Raw genomic sequence first — 23,230 nt, 5'->3', positions numbered from 1 at the left:
ATGATGTACCCCTATATCTCACCTGTATGCCATACCAGTGTCACCATACTCCTTGATTAAGAGGACAACCAATCCATATGGCACACAACGACCTCCACTCGATAAACGTCATCATCCTATAATGACGTACCATTTGATCACGAACATATTTAAGTACTATACGATTAATCCTTTCTTTATCGCACACTAGCATAGTTCTAAGGACTTCATCACAGCACAAGAGTTCAAGAAAGATGTTACTTTATGATGAAAAATATCGAAATAATTTTTATTCAATAATTAATAATTCATATACAAAGAGAAACTCAATCATCACATAATTAATTTTAGGACACAATTTCCAACACCAACTTCGATCTCTAATTCGTAGAGCCTCACCATATCCAAAATATTGGCCCACTCTTTAATTAAGTCATCAGACCCACCATTAATATGAAATAGAGCCGTCATTGAGACCCTCACCATATCCAAAATATTGAGCCCAACTCCATCTCCACCCCACAGCATCTCATGCCAATAGCATGGTTGCATCTTCCTTGATGCAACTGAACTACTATATCTAGTCAAGAATAGTCAATATCCAAAAGAGTCTGCACAATTACACTGATGGAAGATCGCAAGACTTAATATTTTTAAGAAGATTTAGACTTAGGTCTCATCTTTAATTAGTCATAATGGTTATAATTAGTCATAACGATCATGACTAACCTAATGGCATGGGCTAGCTCGAATCATTAAGCAATCCAATTCAAAACTTAATGGTCCAGGTTGGCTAGATAAGTGTGATTGTTGGGAGGGTTGCAGATGTTTACCTTAGACACCATTTGTTCATGGTCAAGTAAGCATTATCCCAATTAAAAATCATGATCCAGACTTGCCTTAGATACCAATTGGTCAATAAAAATTGAATAGGTTAGCTTAGACTCAAGCTTGAACCACTGAGACAAATTAAGACTTTAAGTTGATCGACAACATATGACTGTTAATTGATCTGACCAAACTACAACTACTTGGATTGGTCATGAGCACATTTGATCCAATCCTAATCAACTTTGATTAGGTTTGATCATCCACTCAGATTGGACCTAATTGAGCTACTGACACCCATAACCCCATGTTTTATGCAATGAAATTAAATCTTAAATTCTTAATTTTTAGATTTCTTGATTTCATATCTTAATTCTCAATTAAGTACATTATGAACATGGATTTAGTTTAGATATCGAAATAATTTCAAATCCAAAACTATATTTCATTGTATCTTATACAAATTTGCTATCCATATAAATGAGTCTACTCACCTTGGACTTGAGTCGACTTATCATAGTGGGTTGACTCAATTCTGAGACTGAGTTGACTCACCATGATGAATAAAAACTGGTGAGCCTTAGTTTGCACAACTGAGTCAGCTCATCGATAAACTGAGCCGACTCACCAGGATCTTGAGTCAACTAAACAAGGACTGAGTTGACTCAGTAGGCATACCAGCCATAGTTTTTAATATTTTACAAACATCTATGCATCGTTAAAGTTCTAGTTTAGGCATGAAAATATTTTTCAGATCTGAACAACTTAAGCATGCATCACAAAGCAAAAGATTCTAGGATTTTTGATTTTGGGTTTTGTTGAAAATTAAGTTTTTTCCTTTTTTCTCTATTCTTCTTCATGACAAATCACAAGTGGCACCCCTACACACCATAAGAGAACCCATCGATTGGATAATAGAAAAACTTTAATCCCTACTTCCTCTTATGATCGGATGGCCATGGTGATGTACCCAACCTGAGTACTAGGCTACTAAGAAAATGATCTAAATCTACATATCTCATATGCATCATTAGAACTACATATCTCCTATGCGAAAACATGCTATTCCAATCTAAAACTCCTTTTAGATCTACATTCAACTCGAGATCTCATATGAATAAGATCTAATTCAGACCTACGATCACATCAAATCTGGCTCTGATACTAGTTGAAGAATCGAATCACACATCGGATAGATCAAAGTTAGGGGCAGTGGATTTTAAAACTTTTAATCCGATCTGGAATGCGATGCTTAGATCTAAATTAGAACACAAGTAAAAAGATAACATGCAAAAAGGTTGTTGTGATAAACCATTTATTATCTTGCACAGATAGATGAACATCACAATTCGAAAAAAATATGGATCTAAAGGAGATTTGCTGTTGAACCACACACATGTTCGGCCTCTATAGGTATCCACTGGGATCAACCTTAGATTGTCCTTCTTGATAGCCTTTCTTGACCTTAGATCAACACTTGATCTTCTTCCCTCGATCTTAATACTTGAGACTTTCTTGACACAAGAGGAACTAACCTAATAATCTTAAGTATGAGGGTATATTGATGCTCAACTCTTTGGGCATTGGACAGAGCGGAGAGGAAGAGGAGGCATGGACTCAAGGAGAGATTATGAAAATTTGATTTTTATCTCTTTGCAAACCCTAAGGCATCCCATTTTATAGACCCTTGATTTAAATTTGAAATTCAAACCAATGAGATAAAATGGTTAGTTGTTATCTCATAACATCATATTCCCTTTATTCAGATTCTTCCCAAGAAAAAATCTATCTAAAAAGAGAATTCGAGCTATCAATTTGGGCTGGATCCATCGGGTTGGTCCGTCCCGCCATGTAAATGGGGCAGGTTGGATTTATATTTTAGCAACCCATTTAAAAGCAGATCAAATGATCCACTCCATTTGGGTCAGTGGGTCAGGGCGGGTCGGGGCAGGTGGATCTGTCTCTTTTTATTTATATATATATATATATCAAAATAATTAATTATTATTTTACTACTTATAGTTATTGATCGAAAATAATCTTCCAGCCTCGACTCATGGACTTCCAGGCGGCCAAGCCTCAGCCTCCCACAGTCCCACTCTCAATCCCAATTCCAAATTCTCTCCTAACCGACAACCCCAAAGGACAAAGGCCCAAATTTAAAATTCTTAATTCTCACTTTCCAGTTTTCACTCTCATCTCTCATCCTTTCCCCTTACCTTAACCCTTTCAAGATTTCAAGTTTCAACGAGAAGGAGATGTCAGAAGACTCAGAACTCAGAGGAGAGACTGTCAGACTCAGACCGCCATCGGCCCGCCGTCGCTGCTGCTGCCATTGCTACATCCAGACGCCATCGGCCGTCACCCAATTTCGATCGCCCATGGTGAGTCTCTTCTCTTTATTTTTTTTTGGTACAACCCTGGCGGCCGACGAGGGCCTCCATGCTCTTTGGTGCCCACATCGCAACCTCGGATGTCGAACCCCTCTCCTCCCCCCACTCCCCGACGAGCGCAATCCGCCAATCCAGCCCCCCACCTCCTCCATGCTCTTCGATGCGGCGATGCCTGCATCACGGCCCCCGGCCCCCCTCCTCCCTCCCCCCTACCGGCACCTGCATCTCTAGCTCCCGCGAGCTCCTCCATGCTCCCTGGCCCTCGTATCCCGACCCCTCTCCTTCCTCACTCTGTGAGCTCCTCCTCCCCGGTGTTGCGCTCCCAAGTCCCATCCCCCCATGCACCCCCCTTCCCCCTGCTCCCTGGCAATTGGTGATCTCCTCTGCCCCGATGCCTGCACAGCTGCACCCCAGTCCCCCGCGAGCCACGACTTTCCATTTGTTGCTGCGAAGTAGACTTCTTCCATATCTCTGTGGCCTCGAAGCCTTGTAGGCTTGTAGACTGGCACAGGGGAGAGAGAGAGATTAGGAGATAGAATGGCACAGTTCCAAGATGACCAAGACGTATATCATTGTCTCCTATCTTTGTCCGTCGAGATATTTTTCTCTTTGTCTCTCCTTCTATGGGTCAATAAAGAGGATGGTGCTCGCTTTACGATAATTATTTGAATTTTTTATTCATATTTTTATTTTGTATGATTATTATTTTAATTAATTTTTTTATTTTTTTATTGATTGAATAAGTGGTAGATTATCAATTTGTTTATCTATTGTATAGGTGTGTGGCTGATTGCTTGCATCATGATTGGATCTATGAGTACAATAAATTTAGTTGTAAATATGGATGGTGATGAAGTGCTTGAAGAATCCAAATTAAATAGTAAAAATAAAATTGAACCTGAGGTTGAGAAATCAAATAATAGGACAAGGAAATATTCTGATGTTTGGAGTTATTTCATAAAAATGGAGAAAGGCAAAGATGGTGTAGAAAGGGTAGCTTGTAATGAATGTGAAAGATAGTATAAATATGGTGGGACAAAAATATGAAACCTCTTCTATGACCCATCATCTTCCAAAGTGTCCTATGAGAAAGTTTCATGATGTAGGGCAAATGATAATTGGTGCTGATGAAAAACAAAGATCTAGAAAAATAAATCAAAAAGTTTCTCACGAATTATGTGCATCTGCTATTATTCAACATGATTTGCCTTTTTCATTTGTTGAGTATTCTGGGATTAGGGCTTAGGTGAAGTATATCAATCCTGATGTTGTTCCTATTTCTAGAAACATTATTTGTAGTGATATTTAAAAAATTTATTTGAGGGAGAAAGAAAAGTTGAAACAACTTTTAACTAAGATTCCCAATAGATTTTGCTTGACTTCTAATGTGTGAACTGCATGCACTAGTGAGGGTTATATTACTCTGACTGCTCATTATGTTGATGATGGTTGAAAATTAAATAGTAAAATTTTGAATTTTGCTCATATATCTCCTCCACAGTTGGGGGTTGAATTAGCAACAAAGTTGTATAAATTTTTAAAGGATTAGAGAATTGAGAATAAGATTTTTTTTTCTGACTCTAGATAATGCCTCCAATAATAATAATATATAAGATAATTTGAAAGAGCAACTTTGTTTGAATGATAGCTTATTGCGGGGTGGTCAGTTTTTTCATGTACAGTGTTGTGCTCATATTCTTAACCTCATTGTTCAAGAAGGACTGAAAGTAGCCAATGATACTGATTAGATAATCAATCAAGTATGTGAAGGGTTCAGAAAGTAGGATGCAAAAATTTGATGAATGTATTGAGTGAGTTGGTGGTATTGACACTTCTATTGACTTACATTTGGATGTGTCTATCCATTGAAATTTTGCATATTTGATGTTGGAGAGTGCAATCAAATACATAAAATTTTTGCTTCTCTCCAGTTGATTGATAAGAACTATAAATTTTGTCCTACATCCCTTGAGTGGACAAGAGGAGAGAAAATATGTAAGTTTCTAGAGCCATTTTATGAGACCACCAACTTGATTTTCGATTCTTCTTATCCTACCTCCAATCTTTATTTCATGCAAGTTTGGAAGATTGAGGGCTTGTTGTTGAAAAATGAGTGAAATGAAGATGTGGTGATAAATAGAATATGCAAGAAAATGAAAGGCAAGTTTGATAAATATTGAAGTCAATATAGTATGGTACTTGCATTTGGGGCTGCTTTTGACCCATGCATCAAGCTTACAATGTTGGAATACTTTTACTCAAAGATTGATACAAGTAAAGTAAAAGATAAGGTGAAGGAGGTGAGGACAAAGTTGAACAAGCTTTTTAAGCAATATGCTAACTCCACAAATACACCAAATGGTTCTTTCCAATCTCCATCCATATCACATACATATATGCCAATGTCAAGTGGAGGATTAATTGAAAAGGAAGGCAAAAAAATACTTGATGTAAGTGTCTCATCTTGTGCTCTTTTTTATATTTTTTTTTATATTCATATTTTTTTTATTAGTTATATATCTAACTTGTGTTTGTAATTAATGTAGGAAATTAAAATGTTTGAGAGCCAAACTATTACAAATGCCAGAAAATCCCAATTGAATCTCTATTTGGAGGAGCCGAAATTTGAGTTTGAATTCTATGAAGAATTGGATGTATTGCACTACTGGAAGAGTCATAAGCATCAATTTCTAATTCTTTCAATAATGGCATGTGATGTTTTGGTTATTCTCATTACTACTGTTGCATTGAAATCAGCCTTTTTCATTGGTGCTCAAGTGCTCAACAAATATAGAAGTAGCATGCTTCCGAAAAAAAATGTAGGTTCTTCTTTGTACTCGTAATTGGCTGCATGATTTTGTTCCTAATGGTAAGCTTGTCTTGTACTTTAGATGTTTACTTGCTTTTTGCTCTTTGCTACTTTTTTTGGGTGGCTAATTTCTTATTTTTGGCTTTTGGTACTTGTAGATGAAAATGATGATTTTGCTATGAAAGTGAAAACATCTCTTTCAAAGGAGAGTTCTAATGTTATTGAAAAGATAATTGATGAAGAAGAGAAAAAAATAAAGAATTGAATGATGAGGACCACAATAATGATGTGGAGGATAATTTTTTGAGACTTTGATTTGTCTTTAAATTAGTTTAAAAACTAAAACTTAAAGTCTTTTAAGTTTGGGTTATATTAAGTATTTAGTTTAAGTTTGATAATTTTATTTTATGACTTTAAAAATTGAGATGTGAAACTTTGACAGGTTAATTTGAGCTTAAATTAGATATGAAATTCAGTTTATATTGTTGTTTACAATTTTTTTTTTTTTGAATTTTGACAGGTTGGCCTGTTTAACCCATGGTCCATGATGGGTCGGATCAGGTTGGATTTTTTTCAACCCATCAGTTAAACGGGCCAACCCCCCCGACCCATTTAGAGGTGGGTAGGGACGGGTTGGGGTGGGTCGGGGTGGGCCGGCCCATCTTGATAGCTCTTAAGGGAATGTCATCTCTCTCAAATAGGAAGGTGAAGTGGATGTCAACACTTGGCAGCCACTTATCCTCATCCAAGAAAGAGAGAGATGGGGCATGTGCCTTTTCTTCCTCCTCCAAAGTTGAGATCAGAGAGGGGCGTGTGCCCCTGTCACTTCTCCACGTGATTCCATGTGCCATGCGCATAAGGTGTGTGCTTCTTTTGATCTTATCCAGAGGTGGCATGCGCCCCACTTGATCCTTTACAAAAAATCTGCACCAAGTCATAGGAAAAAAAGAAAAAATGAGCCAACAAATTGGCTCAATTCAATCCTATTGAGGTGCCCAATGTGATGCCCCTCTTGATCCAAATAGATTAGGTAAGGATTAAGGCTATTGACTTGATCTAAATCTTATCTAATAAGAAATTAAGTCCAGAAAAGAATTTGGATTTAACCATATGCTAGCATGGTGCACCTAAATCCAATAGGATTTCATCAAATTCTAATCCAATTGTGACTTCATAAGCCTAATTGGATCAATCCAAGATTAGATCCCTTATCATGTGATCCCATAAGTTCAATTCTATTTGATAGTGTGATATACCATGATCTCTATCATACTATCATTGAAACTCCTTTCAATAAGTTGGAATAATTTCAACTCATACCTATCAAGGATCATCGATCTAGAATGATCCCAGCAAGCTCTTACAATCCACCAGTAACATCTAACAATATATAATGGCAAGCCATAAGAACTGAAAGAATGAACCTCTAAGTACAGTTACCATATGATTCAGTTCTTCTATCATGAGTCTAATAGGATAAAGGTTAAGGATAACTCGTCAAACCTCATTCCTGTTATATATTAGAATCAATCGATTTGAATCTGATGTGAAACCTTATAGACACATCTTTTCATCATTCACACTACCATGGCCATAGACTTTAGGACTCAATCTCATGATCTACATAGAACTACTTCTCTTCTACCAAGGTTGATAGATCCCATTTTGCTGCAATCTAATTTCTACAATGAACATACTGCAACCAACATACACCTCAAGGCTCTATATGATTAGGAGATCGAGTTATAGTATAGTCAAACTACAGCACCCTCAAGATAAACTACTGATACACCTTAGATCAAAAAACTAGACACACTACTGCAGCTATAAGTAAGTCACTAATGAGAAGATAGATATCCTTGTGACAACTTGAAATTAGTCATACTCAGTATCCTTATTCCTAACAAGCACTTGCACTTTTCTTCCATGTCTCTACATCATAGATTTAATATTCATCTATCCGAAGAAAGTGATCATGTACCAATTTTTTTGGATCAACCACTGTCCTCATGATGATCCTACCATCGGAAGTAATTTATAAGTTGATTAATAATAACACATGTCTCAATTTATCAACTCTTAAGAATATATGTTATCATACCTATTAACTCAATAGACGATTTACATATACAATAAACCTAGATGTGAATGGATAATAATCTAAATTTTATTAATATAAAAATCAATTTTACAAATTATGCTCTAAGAAAATTTTATAAGCGTCAATCAATCTGGCTTCTAGGGCATACATCCAACATATTTGATGTGCATGGCCTATTTGATGAGCCAGACAAGAAAGATTATCTCTACTTTATTACCTTTACCGATGATTAGTCATGGTATGGGTATGCGTATGAGATACAAATTTGAGGCCTTTGAAAGGTTTAAAAAAAATTAGATGTGAAGTAGAGAAGTAAATCGAAAAAATCTTAAAGGTACTTCGATCAGATCGAGGATGCAATACCAAAATAGAAAATTTTTTAATTATCTTAAGGAAAATAGTATAGTTTCACGATGGAACCCTCCTTGTAAACCTCAGCTTAACGAGATATCTGAAAGAAAGTATGAGACTGTATGAGATACGGTCTAATCCATGATGAACTTCATTGATTTAATTTTTATTTCTTTAGAGATATATTTTATTTTTTAAAATTTATTTATTAAATAATTTTTTTTTTAAATCTATTCCTACTATATCATATGAGATATGGTATGGCAGACAAGTTAGAGGTTAGGTTTATGAGAGCTCATTTCATGTGATATTCTAAAGAGTTTGAGATACTACTTTCTCTTCCCAATGTATTACAATGTGATTGTGAGCTATCATGACTTCTTGAAAAATAGTTTATCTAAGATAAAGATAGTGGGAGGACAAGCTCGAAGAGAGAGTCTCTAAAAAGCAATGAGTCATAGGACCTGTATAACCTAGTCATCATGAGCCAGTATATGAAGTACCTCCTCCATCTCATAGATCTAGTAGGACCTCCCATCCTTCTGAAAGATACTTGACGTTCTTACAGAGGATCCAAAAAAAGTGTTTCTTATGAAAGATAGAAAATATAGAGATGATCCCTAAAACCTACAATGAGGTGATGTTAGATATCGATCCAGAGAAATGGATGTGTAGATGGCCCTCCTGATTGGATATCTTTAGAAGATATCTATATATAGCAGTCTATGGATTTCACTTCCTGAGATGGAGATCACACTACAAATATCCATTCATAGATTTATGCAAGTATCTCGAAGTTGGAATACTCATTTTGATGATGTGATTAAATTATTTGATTTCATCAAAAACGAAGAGGAACCATGTGTTTGCATGAAGGTCAATGGGAGTGTCCCATGCTGACATCGATTAAACTATGGTTGCATATACAATTTTCATCAAAGATCTAGGACAAGCATCATGTATTCTAAGAGTAAAGATCTATAGAGATAGATTTAAAAGGATATTTGAATTTTCATAAAAAAGCACATGGAAGATGTACTGAAAGAGTTCAGCATAGAAACCTCCAAGAAGGATCTGCTACCCTCTTGGTATGGTGTATGCCATGCTATGTACTCAACTTGATACATCTCTTACTGTGAGATTCACGAGCAGATATCAATCGAATCCAGACTAAGAGCATTTGATAGCTGTGAAAATATCTCTAAGTACTTGAGAAACACTAAGATTTTATTCTTGATTTTTAGTAAAAGATCAGAGCTGAGAATGGGAGGATACACTAATGCTGATGATAAAATATCTATATCAGAGTGTATTCTTGAGCAATGTTGGTTTGATATATTAGAAGGGTTCTAAGCAACCGATCAATAAAAATTGAGTATGCTGTAGATGCATAAGATGCATTTTGATTTTCATGTTAATTACAGAACTGAATGTCATGCTATCAGATGTCATGATACTATACTGCAAAGACAATGATCCTATAGCCTTAGCTAAGGAGCCTAGGTCTCATCAGAAGTTCAAGCACATAAAACAACGGTATACCCGATTACCTCGAGTAAAAATACATAGAGGTGTAGAAAGTTGACTCCATATAGGATGTGATAGGCCTAAGTTACTTAACCAGCCAAAGATCGAAGTCTGTCTTGAGTGGATGGGGCTTGAGTATATGGCAGATTGACTTTTGTGCAAGTGAGAGATTGTTAAATGTATGTCCTAAAAGTCAATCTTAGCTGATGCATACCACAATCTTAGGATATATTTTTATACTTAACGAACAGTTTTTATTACTATTCATGTTGTATGTGTTCATGAATTATCCTAGAAATTGACAAAGATGATTTTATATATTCTCAAAGTGTAAAAAATTTGAGACATACATTATTAGTGATTAATTTCTGAATGCTCCTGATCGGAGGATCATCACAGAGGACAGTCATCGATCCAGTTAGATCAGTATACGGATCACCTTTCTTCTGGACAGATGAGTCTCGAGTCTACAGTATGGAGATACTGGGGTGAGATACAGGTGGTTGTTAGAGAATAACTGGTACTGAGTGTGACCAACATGAGAAACCACTTGGATGTCTATTCACTTGTCAATAATTTTCTTGATGCTGCAGTAGTGTGAGTGATCTTTTGACCTATGGTGCCTTGGTTATTCGCAGCGAGGCTGCTATAGTTTGACTACACATTCACTTGATCCCTAGCCATTTGGATCCTTACTGTGTATGTTGGCTACAGTGGGTTCAGATTCACTATTTAAAGTAGAATGCATCTAGATACAATCTATCGATCTTGATAGAAAAGGAATAGTCCTATGCGATTCATGAGACTAAGTTCAAGAAATCTCTGGCTAGTGCAAGTATGAATACTAAAAGAAATTTTCATAGGATTCACAAAGAAACTCGAGTCAAGCCAATATGGCATATGACTGATGTGGGGTTTGATGAGTTCTCCATATCCTCCCTCTAGTCGGAACTCACGATAGAGAGATTGTATCACACGATAATTGTACCTAGAGGTTCATTCTTCTGTTCTGTTGGGTTACCATTACATGCTGTTAGACATCACTGATGGATTATGAGAACTCACTAGGATCATTTTCGGATCAATAATCCTTGTTGGGATGAGTTGGAATCGTTTCAATCTATCCAAAGGAGTTTAAATGATACTATGATGAAGATCACGATATGTCTTACTATCAGACAGAATAGAATCTGATGGGTCACACACAAAAAGAGCTTGATATAATCAATGACTTAGATCATATTCGAATTATCAATTGGATTGATGGTTTAAATTTGAAAACTGCTAATTTGTAAGTGTTACAGATTTGTAACTGCTAATTATTAACATAGGGACTTAATTGTAAGTATTGTAATTTTATTGAGTCTGATTAAATTATGAATCAAATTTTAATTAATTTAAATCAAATTTAATTTAATTAGATTTGATTTAATTTAAGGCTAATTGGTTTAATTATTTAAGTTAGATTTGGATTTCAATCCTGATTGGATTAAGTTCGACAGCCTTTCGAATCAGATTCGAATCGGGCTCAAATTGGATTCGAATCAAATCTAATTTAAAATTTAATTAAAATAGGAAGCCAACTAACCCTCTACTGGGCTTCTCTATCTTGTTTCATGTAGAAAAGAGGGAGGGCACACATCCATTGCCCTAGCAAGCTTGAAAGATAAGGGGGCGCCAATAGTTGGCACCCTATCTTATCTGGGACTCTTCCTGATAAGGTTTGATTCAAACATGAATTTAAATTAGATGAGATGTATCCTTATCAGGTTGAGATGTGGAACAAATTAAGAAGGGAGGGGAGTGTGTGGTTGAGAAATTGTTACATGACTCCTTGCCGCAACAACTTCTCAACATGCCATCCTTTCTTTCTTACATCTCCACGCCCAAGATCAGATGAGATCTGATCGGTTAAGGGCATTAGGAGTTGGTTATGGTGTGGGTTTTGTGTGACAAAATAAGATAAGAGAGTGAAGGGCGTGCACAAATTTCTTGCCAAAGGTTTATGCCTTGCCGTATCTCCTCATCTCCACGCCGTTTACTTCCCTTCCTTATTCCTCTTCATGCCCACCTTATTCTCAGCTTAGATCTAAGATATAGAGAGACTAGAGAGAGAAAAAGAGAAGGAGAAAGTGGTTCTCTTCTCTTCTTGGTATCTGGTTCAGTTCTCGATGGATCAGCACGAAGAGTTCATGTTGCAGCCCTATTTTTCGAGATCTAGAAGAAGGGCTCAAATCCAAATCTAAGGAGCAAGATATGCAAGGTGCTAGCACACCGGTGGCCTCAGTGCTTCGATCAGAATCATCTTCATATGGATATTAGTAGAGATCGGGTATGTATGCGGCTATGACTGAAATCCTGGATATCCACAGGATCCGAAGAAAAGCACTGGTATGGAGATCGGATCTCCTGTTTACTTTCGTTTCCTTGTTTCAGATTTCAGTTTTTCGGTTTGGTGTTCGTATAAAGATCCGATATGTGATTTTCAGATGTGATCTGGTATGTATTTTAAATTAAAAAAAAATTAATTTATTTTATTTCCGCTGCATGATGATATCTAATTTTTTAAAAATTTTAAAACTATACGTGCCTAACCACCATACTTTCTAACAGTCATAAGCCTCAGGATAATGTTTGTTCGATGTCTAGATTGGTTTGTGCTGAGTTGGAGTTGACATTCATTAGATCGGCTTTTATTCAGTAAGAGGATTGATTGTTATCCAAAATTGTAGACTTGCTATTTTTTTTTTAGGTTAGAACTATATTATAGTCCAAATCATCTCATCCTAAATCGAAGTACTCTGGTCGTTAAAAAAATAACTCACATTCCAATAAAAAGAAAAGAGGCTTCTATGGATGGCAATATACCAAAAATGATATTGGTTGCATCACGTTGGACTACTTGTCATACTAGTGTATTGGCAACCGTAGCCATAGCCACAAGGACCATTTGGCATTATACAATTTTTACTAATTATCTATCATGCAAATAGAGGCAACCACGTACACAATTAATATTTCTAAGCTATCTTTGAATCTCTCGTTCAAGCTGCGATACTAATACATTATTCCAACTACATTGGTACGGCCGGGAATAATAGTACGGGCAGTCATGCCCAAAACACGTTTACGGAGGAGTCCGGGAATCGGCAGTGCCATTTCTTTTGATGGTCCGGAAAACCCTCTCGGGTTGAACGACTGGTGAATATTACCACGCGAAAGATATTTTTAATCTGCACAATAGAAGAAAAGGACCATACCGATCCCTGCATGTTCACAAGCTTATTAAATCCAAAAACAATACAATATCATTGTAGCATATAAATATAATTAAGACATACTACACGGCAAAGTTGATCATTCCTTTTTGCAGCGCAGGGCAAGTTGGCTTATTGCTTGCCTGGAAGAATTGTCTCCACTCCTTTCCCAGACAAAAAACATCTATGATGTGGTGGTGGTGATCGGTAGCTCATCGAGTAGGATGGGTTGGAAGAGAGAACTCATGTGCACTGCCATAAACCTTATTGGCATTTATATCTGCACTTTGGGGAAGATCCATGTGCTGTCTTGGCCTTGAGATAAATAAGGGGATTAGAGACTTGATGGCATAAATAATAAACTAGCATTTCCATTATAATGGACAACAAATTATGGAATCCTAGATGGCTGTTAAAATGATGGGACACCCTTTTTTTTGGCAGTGAACGGACTAGCATTGTTATTAAAACGTAGGATTCGATGGGCATGACAGCGTGTGGTACTCTTTCTCCTTGTTAATTATAATGCATCAAATGATGTCTTTGACGAAAAACCAACATTTTGAGTAGCATGCTAACATATATTGGTCCACATTCATATACATATTTCTATGTATATTCATTATTTTGCCCACCTATATATGTATCCGCTGATCCAGAACAAGTTAAACTACCCACATGCATTAGGTCATTTCATTTATCTCATCAAAAGAATGGGGTATTGTCAAGATGCTTACATGTTTATTTTAACAAATAAGTTTATGCCACCGTCTTTGCTTAACTAAAATGGACAACTCTAAGTAGATGTATATTATTGAGATTATTTAAACTGTTGTTGTATACACTCTGTATATGAAAAAAAGCATGAATGATTATTATTTTTATTTAATTATATAAATGATGTATGTATTTGTGTGTGTATATATATATGTGTATGTATATATATATATATATGTATGTATGTATGTATATGTATTTACTTTTCACAGAACCTGCCTAGTTTCCATAATAGGAGAGAGAGGGTTGGAAAAGTGAGGTGAAAAGGTGAAAACAATAGTCTGCCTACTCTAATAACGAGGACAAGGACCGGACAGCTTTTGAATGGGGATAAGAGGCAGCATGGTTCTTCAAATTTTCCTTGGAAAATAGCAGCTTAAATGCTTGCACGTATCACCGTTGGATATAAAAGACACTCAACCCCGTATTGCGGTAATTTAATAAATAATAATAATAATATTTTATATAAAAATTATTTTTAACAATTAACCTAGTCAAAAAAAAATCTAAGAGTGCTTATTTTCAAAGACAGGATGGAGATTACTATATTTAATAATTTTATTATATTATTTATATATTTTTTATTAAAAATAAAAAATAAAATTTGATATATGACATTGCAAAAGGTTATTCTATAATCTCATGTATTAATATAAAATATCACTCTTAATATTTATATATTATTTTATTAGTATTATATAGATAAATTTTTTTATCATATTATTTTTATTTTTTATTAAAAAAATAAAAATAATAATAAAATAAAATTTAATATATGATGTTATGAAAGATTATTCTATAACTTTAGGTTCTGATATAGAATATCGTTCTGAATATTTATATATTATTTTATTATTATTACGTGGATGAGAATTGGATCCCATATTTGTTATGACCATGCCTACTTCGCTAGCTATCATTGCGTTTCAATGATTTACAACCATGCGTGCATGATCCTGAGACCTGTACCAAGTCCGAATACCAACATATGATTGCACGAAACAAAAAGCGAGAAAAGAACCACAACAAGTGGAAGCAGTTCAGTAGCCGTTCATAGCATCTCCACACCCAAAAGCGGAGACATGGCAATAATTTTGGCGCCCACAGCCTACCTGCTCGGGTCTTGCAAGGTCTCACTCTTCAATGTAAATTGAACACCCCAGAACCATATTTCTCAGTATTATTGCATAGTTATTTTGTAAAATAGTTATTTGCAGAAAATGAATAGCGAAATATTAAGGAAAACTCTGTAATTGTCTTTACGGTAGAGACCGTGATAAAGTGCAATAGGTATATCAACTCTAGGTTCACTGCTGGCTGTTGGTCTCTTAGTTCTGCCAAAATCTGATCTTCTTTCAGTAGTAGAGTACGGCATGGTGATCTTAGTGGACCAAAAAAGCAAATACGAAACCTTGCAAGGAGACTTACATTATCTATACCTTCAGACCTTCCAACATCCCACTAATCAATTCATCATTCTTGTGTATCTATATCTTAATTACATCTCCTCACGCCTCTATCTTCCCTTAGCCACCACTATAAATTAGTTTCCCTTGGATGTTTAACGTTCGCACAATGGATTAGTCACCGTCATGCATAGATTTGTGAATCCTTTTTTGTTATTGCAGAATTGACGAATGTTGATCTTCTTCAGGTGTGCAACCAGGAGTACGATGGACAAAAGAGAAGATTCCTATTCAAAATAAGTGCATTTACGAATAGAACAAGATGTGTGGTCCTTCGCGTTCCGACGCCCCACAAAATTATCGCTAGATGAACTTGGATGGGAGAAATTATACCCCACACTGGGTGCACCACAAGAATGATATCGTATTATTAATAGAGTCCATAAGAACAAGAGACTTAATTGGCATGGTGCACCAGTGCACTGCCGACGTGGTGCATCCGGTGCATGCTATAATTTCTAGTTAGATGGTTGCATGGCTGATTTGAAGATGGCACCTAGCCTATTCATAGCGTCTTTGGGCACTTGTAGCCAAGCTAAAGAATGACATCCAGTATTTCTCAGGAAACTATCAGGATATGTAGACGAAAAATAATAATGTTGTAACTTTGGCACATCCAATTTTTGTGCAAATTGTAGGATAAATTCCTATCCTGTTGGATTCCTCTCCTCTGAACTTTTCCCCCCTTTTTTTTCTTTCCCCACTCACCTTTAAAGCGTTGTAAGAATGGTGGATAGCCATTAATGAGCCCTGCATGGCCTGCAAAAGGCCCACGCCCTGCATGCCCCGTCATAGAAAAATAATTAAAATCACAACTGATTGAAATATCTAACAAAGGCAAGCAGGGGAGGCAGGCAATGTTGATGCTGATATCTAGAAAGTGCGCTCCAAATAACAAACATTGAAAGCCAGTTGGCAAGCAGACCGCGATAGCTTTGGGTTTAAGAATTAAGAGGTGAGAAATAAACTAATTTGCCTTTCCTTGCTCTCCTTCTCTTGAGTGAGATTATTAAGCAAGCCTGCACCGCACAAGACCACTAAATGAGTAAAAAATAAATCCATCAATAAATTACGGACGGTTGACTGCTTTTCATGCTTAGGGTAAATATTGTTCAAAACTCTCCTTTTTGTCCCCGCTCCTCCGGTCGGGATTCTCTCCGTTCCCATCATCACCACCACCTAAAAAGACGATTTTTATCTCTCTTCTTCTGTGACTCCCACCACCATTCCGAACCGCCATGGCCAAAAAAAAATCGCTTTTTGTTTTTTCTCCCCGGATTCGGAGAAGCGATCTGGACGAAAGAAGAGATGAGGTTCGAAAAGAATGGCTTCGGTAATGGGAAATCGGATAGGATTCTTTTGAGTGTATGAAGGAGGATCTAGGGTTAGGGTTTCTGATCGGAGGAATGGCTACTGAGAAGCCTGGGTCCAAAGGCCAAGCATGGTGAGCTCTCTCCTTCCTCGAATCCTTGGTCTTGGTTTTTTTTGCTTCGTTCTGCTCTCTAGAACGAAGGATTCATCTCTAATTTCTTATAGGTTTTGCACTACTGGATTACCCAGCGATGTGGTAATCGAAGTCGATGAGATGAGTTTCCATCTCCACAAGGTAATCGATTTAGAACTCCAAACCCTCTCTTTGGTTCTTCGGATTTTTGGATCCCTGGTCCTAAGAGATGATTTTTTTTTCCCCTTTCGCTTAGTTCCCGTTGATGTCTAAGAGCAAGAAGCTCCACCAGCTGATAACGGAGCGGGAGCAAAACCCCAGAGCGAGAACAGAGGGCATTGAAGGAGGAGGGGAGGAAGAGGAGATCGAAGAAGAGGAGGAGGATCTCCATCACATTCCCCTCCCGGACTTCCCCGGCGGCGCCGAGATCTTCGAGACCGCCGCCAAGTTCTGCTACGGCGTCAAGATCGATATCACGGCGCGGAACGCCGCCCCGCTCCGCTGCGCCGCCGACTACCTCGAGATGACGGAAGAATTCTCCGAGGAGAACCTCATCTCCCGCACCGAGCGATTCCTCGCCCAGTCCGTCCTCCGAAGCCTCAAGGAATCGGTGAGAACCCTCAAGTCTTGTGAGGACCTCCTACCTCTCGCTGAGGACCTCGGTATCTCGCAGCGCTGCATCGACTCCATCGCCATCCGCGCCTGCTCCTCTGATCTCAGCTCCCTCTTCGGCTGGCCGATCACAGAGGCCACCGCCGCCGGCGAGCCCAAAACCAAGAGTGCGAGCTCCGCCCTGTGGAACGGGATCGACGCCGGGATCCGGCGGAAGAGCGGGACCAGGTCCATCGCCACCTCCGCTGTGGCGGACTCGTGGTTCGAGGACCTCACGGTTCTCAGCCTCCCGATGTACAAGCGGGTGATCGCCGCCATGAGAGCTCACGATCTGAGCTCGGAGATCATCGAGGGATCGCTTATCTCCTACGCGAAGCGATCGATCCCGGGTATCTCGCGAACGAGCCGCCACCACGCCCCCGCCAAGCTGGCTTCGGAGCCCGAACAGCGGGAGCTCCTCGAGACCGTCATCTCCAACCTCCCCCAAGGGAAGAGCTCCAGTCTGGTCACCACCCGGTTCCTCTTCGGTTTACTCCGAACGGCTAATATACTTCGCGCCTCGGAAGCTTGTACAACGGCGCTCGAGAGAAAGATCGCGTCGCAGCTGGAGCAGGCGAAGCTGGACGATCTTTTGATACCGAATTATTCCTACCTCGTCGAGACGCTCTACGACGTGGACTGCGTCGAGAGGATCATCGGCTATTTCCTCGAAGGCCTGCAGGAAAGATCGGCGATGGTCGCCGCCGAGGACGACGGCGGGGAGTTGGCGATCAGGTCACCGCCCGGTAACAATAACAATAACAATGATAACCCGTTGCTGACGGTGGGGAAGCTGGTGGACGGGTACCTATCGGAGATCGCGTCGGACGCGAATCTGAGACCGGAGAAGTTCTGCGATCTCGCGCTGGCGCTGCCGGACCACGCTAGGGTCTTCGACGACGGGCTCTATCGCGCCGTCGACGTCTATCTCAAGGTGTGTGATTTGATGGTGCAAATGTTATACGTCGTGCCGCAAGTGTATTCTATCTTTTCAGGGAGGGGGGGCAGTTCGGTAATTTTATTCCGTGTTTAATTTTAATTTTAGGCGCATCCGAGGATAACGGAGGAGGAGAGGGAGAAGGTGAGCAGTGTGATGGCCTGCCAGAAGCTGACGCTGGAAGCGTGCACCCACGCGGCGCAGAACGAGAGGCTGCCGCTGCGGGCGGTGGTGCAGGTGCTGTTCTTCGAGCAGCTGCAGCTCCGGCGGGCGATCGCGGGGACGCTGGCAGCGGCGGCGGCGGCGGCGGGGGATGAGGAGGAAGAGGGGCCGCCGCCGCCACCGGCGGCGGTGGCGGAAGGAGGGAGGAGGGAGGGGGACACGTGGAGGACGGCGATTCGGGAGAACCAGGTGATGAGGCTGGATATGGACAGCATGAGGAGCAGGGTACGTGAGCTGGAGCGGGAGTGCTCGACAATGAGAAAGGCGATCGATAAGATGGATCGGATTCGGGGAGTGGGTGGCGGGGGAGAGCGTGCTGGGGGTTGGGGGTCGTTTACGAGGAGGTTTGGATGTAAGTTTACGACCCAAGTTTGTGATTCCCACCAGCGGACGGTGGTGGAGCCGAGGAAGTCCAGAACTGAACGTTCGCCGTAGCTTTTCATTCATCACGTATCGAATTTTTTTTTGCTTTTTCTTGGGAAAACATTTCTCCTTGTTCAAGTTTCAGATTTCAGAGGGGGGAAAATATTGATGGTTGTGGCTATATGCATCCTGTTCTCATAAAAATACTAGAACAAAAACGTCCCTCACCTACCTAACAGGATAAAAAGGATATCCGCTGGCCATCTAAATATGCACCATTTTCACTCCCAGATAGAGGCAAACTAATTAAGGCTATTGGTATTTAACACCAGCGGCTTTAGCAACTCAACTAGAATGAGAATTGCTCCAAACGACAAACCAAAGAGAAATAAAGAAAGAAACGGGGATGAGAGAAGTTTGTGGTCATAGGTCTGTCTATATAACAACAGTTATAACGCCGGAAGACATTAGTATGCGTGTAGAGCAGATGATGGGCTGGGCCTTGAGCCTAAAATATAGTCATTTTTAGTCGGGCTTTGGGTTAGATTTATTAAAATTAGATATTTTTTTGTGCCTAAGCTTGGTTCATGATCGGCTCTACTTGGATAGTATTAAGTGATTAATCCAATGAATTGGAAGCAACTCATATAGTACTAAAATGAGATCCTCTATGGTGCAACTTTTGCATCATAGAGTGGTACTAACATAAATAGCCACCACACCATACATTTCGAAGATAGATGGCTCTCCTTTATTATTGTGATGCATCGAGAATTGTACTTATCATACTTTATCATATTTCAAAAATGAATAAAAGTCATTCATCTCCAAGATGGATGGTGCATTGGCTATCCACAATGATATCACAAAGGATCTAAACTCTATAGTATTTTCCATTTAGAGAAGTAGCGAAGGCTTGATTTTTATAATCAAACTTGTAAGTACCTTCTCGCCATGCTCTCCTGCACCATAGAAGCTACAAGAAGTAAAACTGATTTGGGGATCTAGTGGAATAATGAAAGAACGTTAATTGTTGAACCACTGGCTGAACCCATGACCTGGACGCACGACCTCAGAGTCCAACAGCAGGGTTACAGATACAGCATACCTCCAGAATTTACAAACTTTCATTGTACAAATCTTTCACCAATAATCCCCACAAGAGCACATCCCATCCTTGTGAAATGATGGAATCGTTTGCTATCCCACACAATTATCTCGCTCTCCACGGCCCAGGACATGATCTTGACGGCACTGTGGCAGTCACCCCAGATCCGGAGGTTCCTCATAATCCCCAGGGACCACCCTGGCTGGAGAAATTATTGCATGGACCTGGTTCAAGTGGAGCATATGCACGGTGGATAACGCGCTAGCGGGAATTGGTGAAATACGACGGGTAATGTGTCGTGGCCCATTGGACCTGATCGAAAGCAATAATTAGACTGGTAGTCACCACACCTCGTGTCCTTCGCCTCCTCATCAAGGTCATGCGACACATGCCTCGTGTCCGGCACGTTGCCCGCTGCCCTCGTCTCCTTATGCAACTCCCTCACCTTCTCATATGCCTCACTCTTCTTTGGGTTTGAATCATATTCGCTAGCTCCTCTTCGCATTAATTTCAGACCGGAAGGAACCTTAGAAGAGCCTTTCGCTCTCGAGCATATTGTTGTACAGTTGGCGAGCTTCGTCAGTGCTGCCCAGCTTGCAATTCATAGACTAATTATGGAGAATCAGTGCTCTGGATATTGTTGTTGCAGATTTTTGACTCGGACAGAATTAGTTGGAGTGAAATGACGATCCAGATCTATAAAATAAATTTTTGATTAAAATTAATTTTGATGAAAACTATCCAACGTTTGAGTCAGCAATCGATAGAATAGATGAAAAGGCACGAATGAGAGAGAGTTGCATGCCTTAGGAGTCCTCTAGTTATCTCTATTTACAGATCGACGTAAGAGTCGTGAGAGAGATGAATTGTAAGGTGCTCTGACTCTTTTGAATGCATCACTCCAAGATTTTTGATATGATTTCTTAGAGTTGGATGGTTGTAGTTGCCTTATCCGGTCCATTGCCAATTACTCCTAGGGGTTATGTGATTTAAAGAGATTGTATTAGAGTTTCCTGTCAGCCTCTCCAAATATGGTGATCAAACTAAGAATCAGAGGGGGCGTAGGTAGGTGACTTGCTACATGTACTATTGAAGATAGAGATCGACAGCAGATGCATGGGTCAGATCGATGTGGGTGTCAGCGCATGAGACCTGGGTTGGTATCCAATGCCTGGATGTTACTTTGATGATGAGTCAACAATCGATGTGTAGATCAGTAACTTGATATGTGCGAAGATGGGGGTTGACCGCCGATGTGAGGGTCAGAGGCCTAAGTACAGATTGGTGATTTATGCACGAAAACACCGATGATGAAGTCAGAAACCTATGCATGGGTCAAGCCAATGTGGGGGGTCGGTGCTTGAACCTTGGATCGGTATCCGATGGTTGGAAGATATTTTGATGCTGAAAGCAACAGTCGATGTGTAGATCAACAATCTGATGTGCATGAAATGATAGTTGGAGTTGGTGCAAGGGTCAGCGACCGAAGTAAGGATGGGAGCCCGACATAGGCTATAGATGATAAGGGTTAGTGGCTGAGATGTCGGTGATCGATGTGCAGATCAATGACCGAACCTGTAGGTCGGTTACAACCGAAGTCAAGTTGTATATTTGGCCAGACACCAGAGTTTTACTTATAACATATGCCACCTACTCCCAAGTCCGAATTGGGGTCGGGTGCAGATAGTATAAATTAGGTCGTGTCTATCAAAGACACATGTTATGCCTTCATTTCTTGGGTAGAATGGCACATTTGCAGCTTTCAAATCGTCACATGAAGAAGTTGCTGAGATATGTGAAGATACGTGAGGCGAAAGGATATCAGATGGTGGTAATTAAAGATTTGGCCATATTCAAAGTGACGTGCATGCCTTTAGAGATGTGCCCATAAATACAACTCCTAAAAAAATCATTATAGCTGATTTGGTTTTGTCGCACGACAGGCATCCAACATTTTTCAGCCAAACTAGCATGCGATGCAGGGTCATTCATAGTTTTTATAAATAGGAGTATTCTCTTTGTTCTGTTCTCTTCCTTATTGCCTTCTTCTTCCCTGTTCATAGCAGTGCCCTCTAAGAAAGTTCAAGGTGGCCTTAACAACCTTCGGTTGTCCTCTCATAGAGTGACTCTCGATCATGCAGGTTTGGTCTTTTAGAATTTTTTTTCTTAGCCATTTTTCAATCAATCCTTGCCTCCCATGTGTGTCTGTTCATTGTTTTCTTTCTGCTTCGCTCTATCTTTTTCGTGAGATTTAGCCTTATTCATTAGCCCTAGGATAGGTAGACTAGGAAAATAGGTGGTGAGGGAGCCTTCCAATCCTCCTTCGAGGGGTGGCCCTAGGGATTCGGGTGTCAGACATATGGATGAGGATTTCATGCCGGAAAAATACTACTCTATACTCGACCCAAATGATCTTATTGTGCTTAGGGCTTAGTTTGACATCTCGCCTAAATTTGATTTAGAGCTCTCGGGTCCAAGTGGTAGGATCTGTAACCCCCTCCTGGTCAGCTTGTTCTGTATGAGGAGTCATTCCATATCAATCTTAGACTCTCTCTTTACTCTTTTATTGTCAAACTTTTTCTATTTTTTGGCCTGGCCCTGAGTTCGATGGTCCCGAACTCTTGGCATTTCATCATTGATTTCTTGGCTGCTTGTTTTCTAGCCGAAATTTAGCCATCTGTCAATATATTTTGATCTTATTCATCTTTAAGAGGCATCCATATGTCGATGATTGATGGTACCTTCTCCCTAAAAGAAGGTTTCTGCTTGATCCATGGTGCCCCTTCATCTGTTCATGGCTGGAAGGGGTGCTTCCATTGTGTTTCTTGTTCGATCATTGTTGACTTAGAATTTGTTTGCTGGGGCTGACCCAGGAGTTTGCCCTCCGAGCTCCTGAACTGGGGAATGCACACAAATAGTATTTCAATGTATTATGCAGATATAAAATTTTGCTATTATTAGAGTTACTACCAGAGCAGACTCTCTTCAATGTCGGCCTCAGTCCAGCCGACCCTCAA

The 23,230-nt window shown here is 39.6% G+C and overlaps 1 protein-coding gene across 1 annotated transcript; it reads left to right on the top strand.

Moving 5' to 3' along the window:
- The first annotated feature begins 16,712 nt into the window (after positions 1–16,712).
- Positions 16,713–19,286, top strand: LOC105035640 (BTB/POZ domain-containing protein At5g66560). The gene is made up of 4 exons (XM_010911260.4): positions 16,713–16,932; positions 17,025–17,094; positions 17,189–18,517; positions 18,629–19,286. The coding sequence occupies exons 1-4, from the start codon at positions 16,856–16,858 to the stop codon at positions 19,175–19,177; spliced, it is 2,025 nt and encodes a 674-aa protein (XP_010909562.1). The 5' UTR covers positions 16,713–16,855; the 3' UTR covers positions 19,178–19,286.
- The last annotated feature ends 3,944 nt before the right edge of the window (positions 19,287–23,230 follow it).

This window comes from Elaeis guineensis, chromosome 2, assembly GCF_000442705.2.
Source record: "Elaeis guineensis isolate ETL-2024a chromosome 2, EG11, whole genome shotgun sequence".
Lineage (NCBI taxonomy): Eukaryota > Viridiplantae > Streptophyta > Magnoliopsida > Arecales > Arecaceae > Elaeis > Elaeis guineensis.
The sequence above is the reverse complement of the archived record's forward strand: the minus strand, read 5'-3'. Positions and strand labels throughout refer to the sequence as shown.

Excerpts from the sequence above, each read along its gene's own strand:
- LOC105035640 (XM_010911260.4), top strand. The coding sequence starts at position 16,856 with ATGAAGGAGGATCTAGGGTTAGGGTTTCTGATCGGAGGAATGGCTACT. Across the intron at positions 16,933-17,024 it reads GGGTCCAAAGGCCAAGCATG|GTTTTGCACTACTGGATTAC; the intron begins GTGAGCTCTCTC and ends AATTTCTTATAG. Across the intron at positions 17,095-17,188 it reads TGAGTTTCCATCTCCACAAG|TTCCCGTTGATGTCTAAGAG; the intron begins GTAATCGATTTA and ends CCTTTCGCTTAG.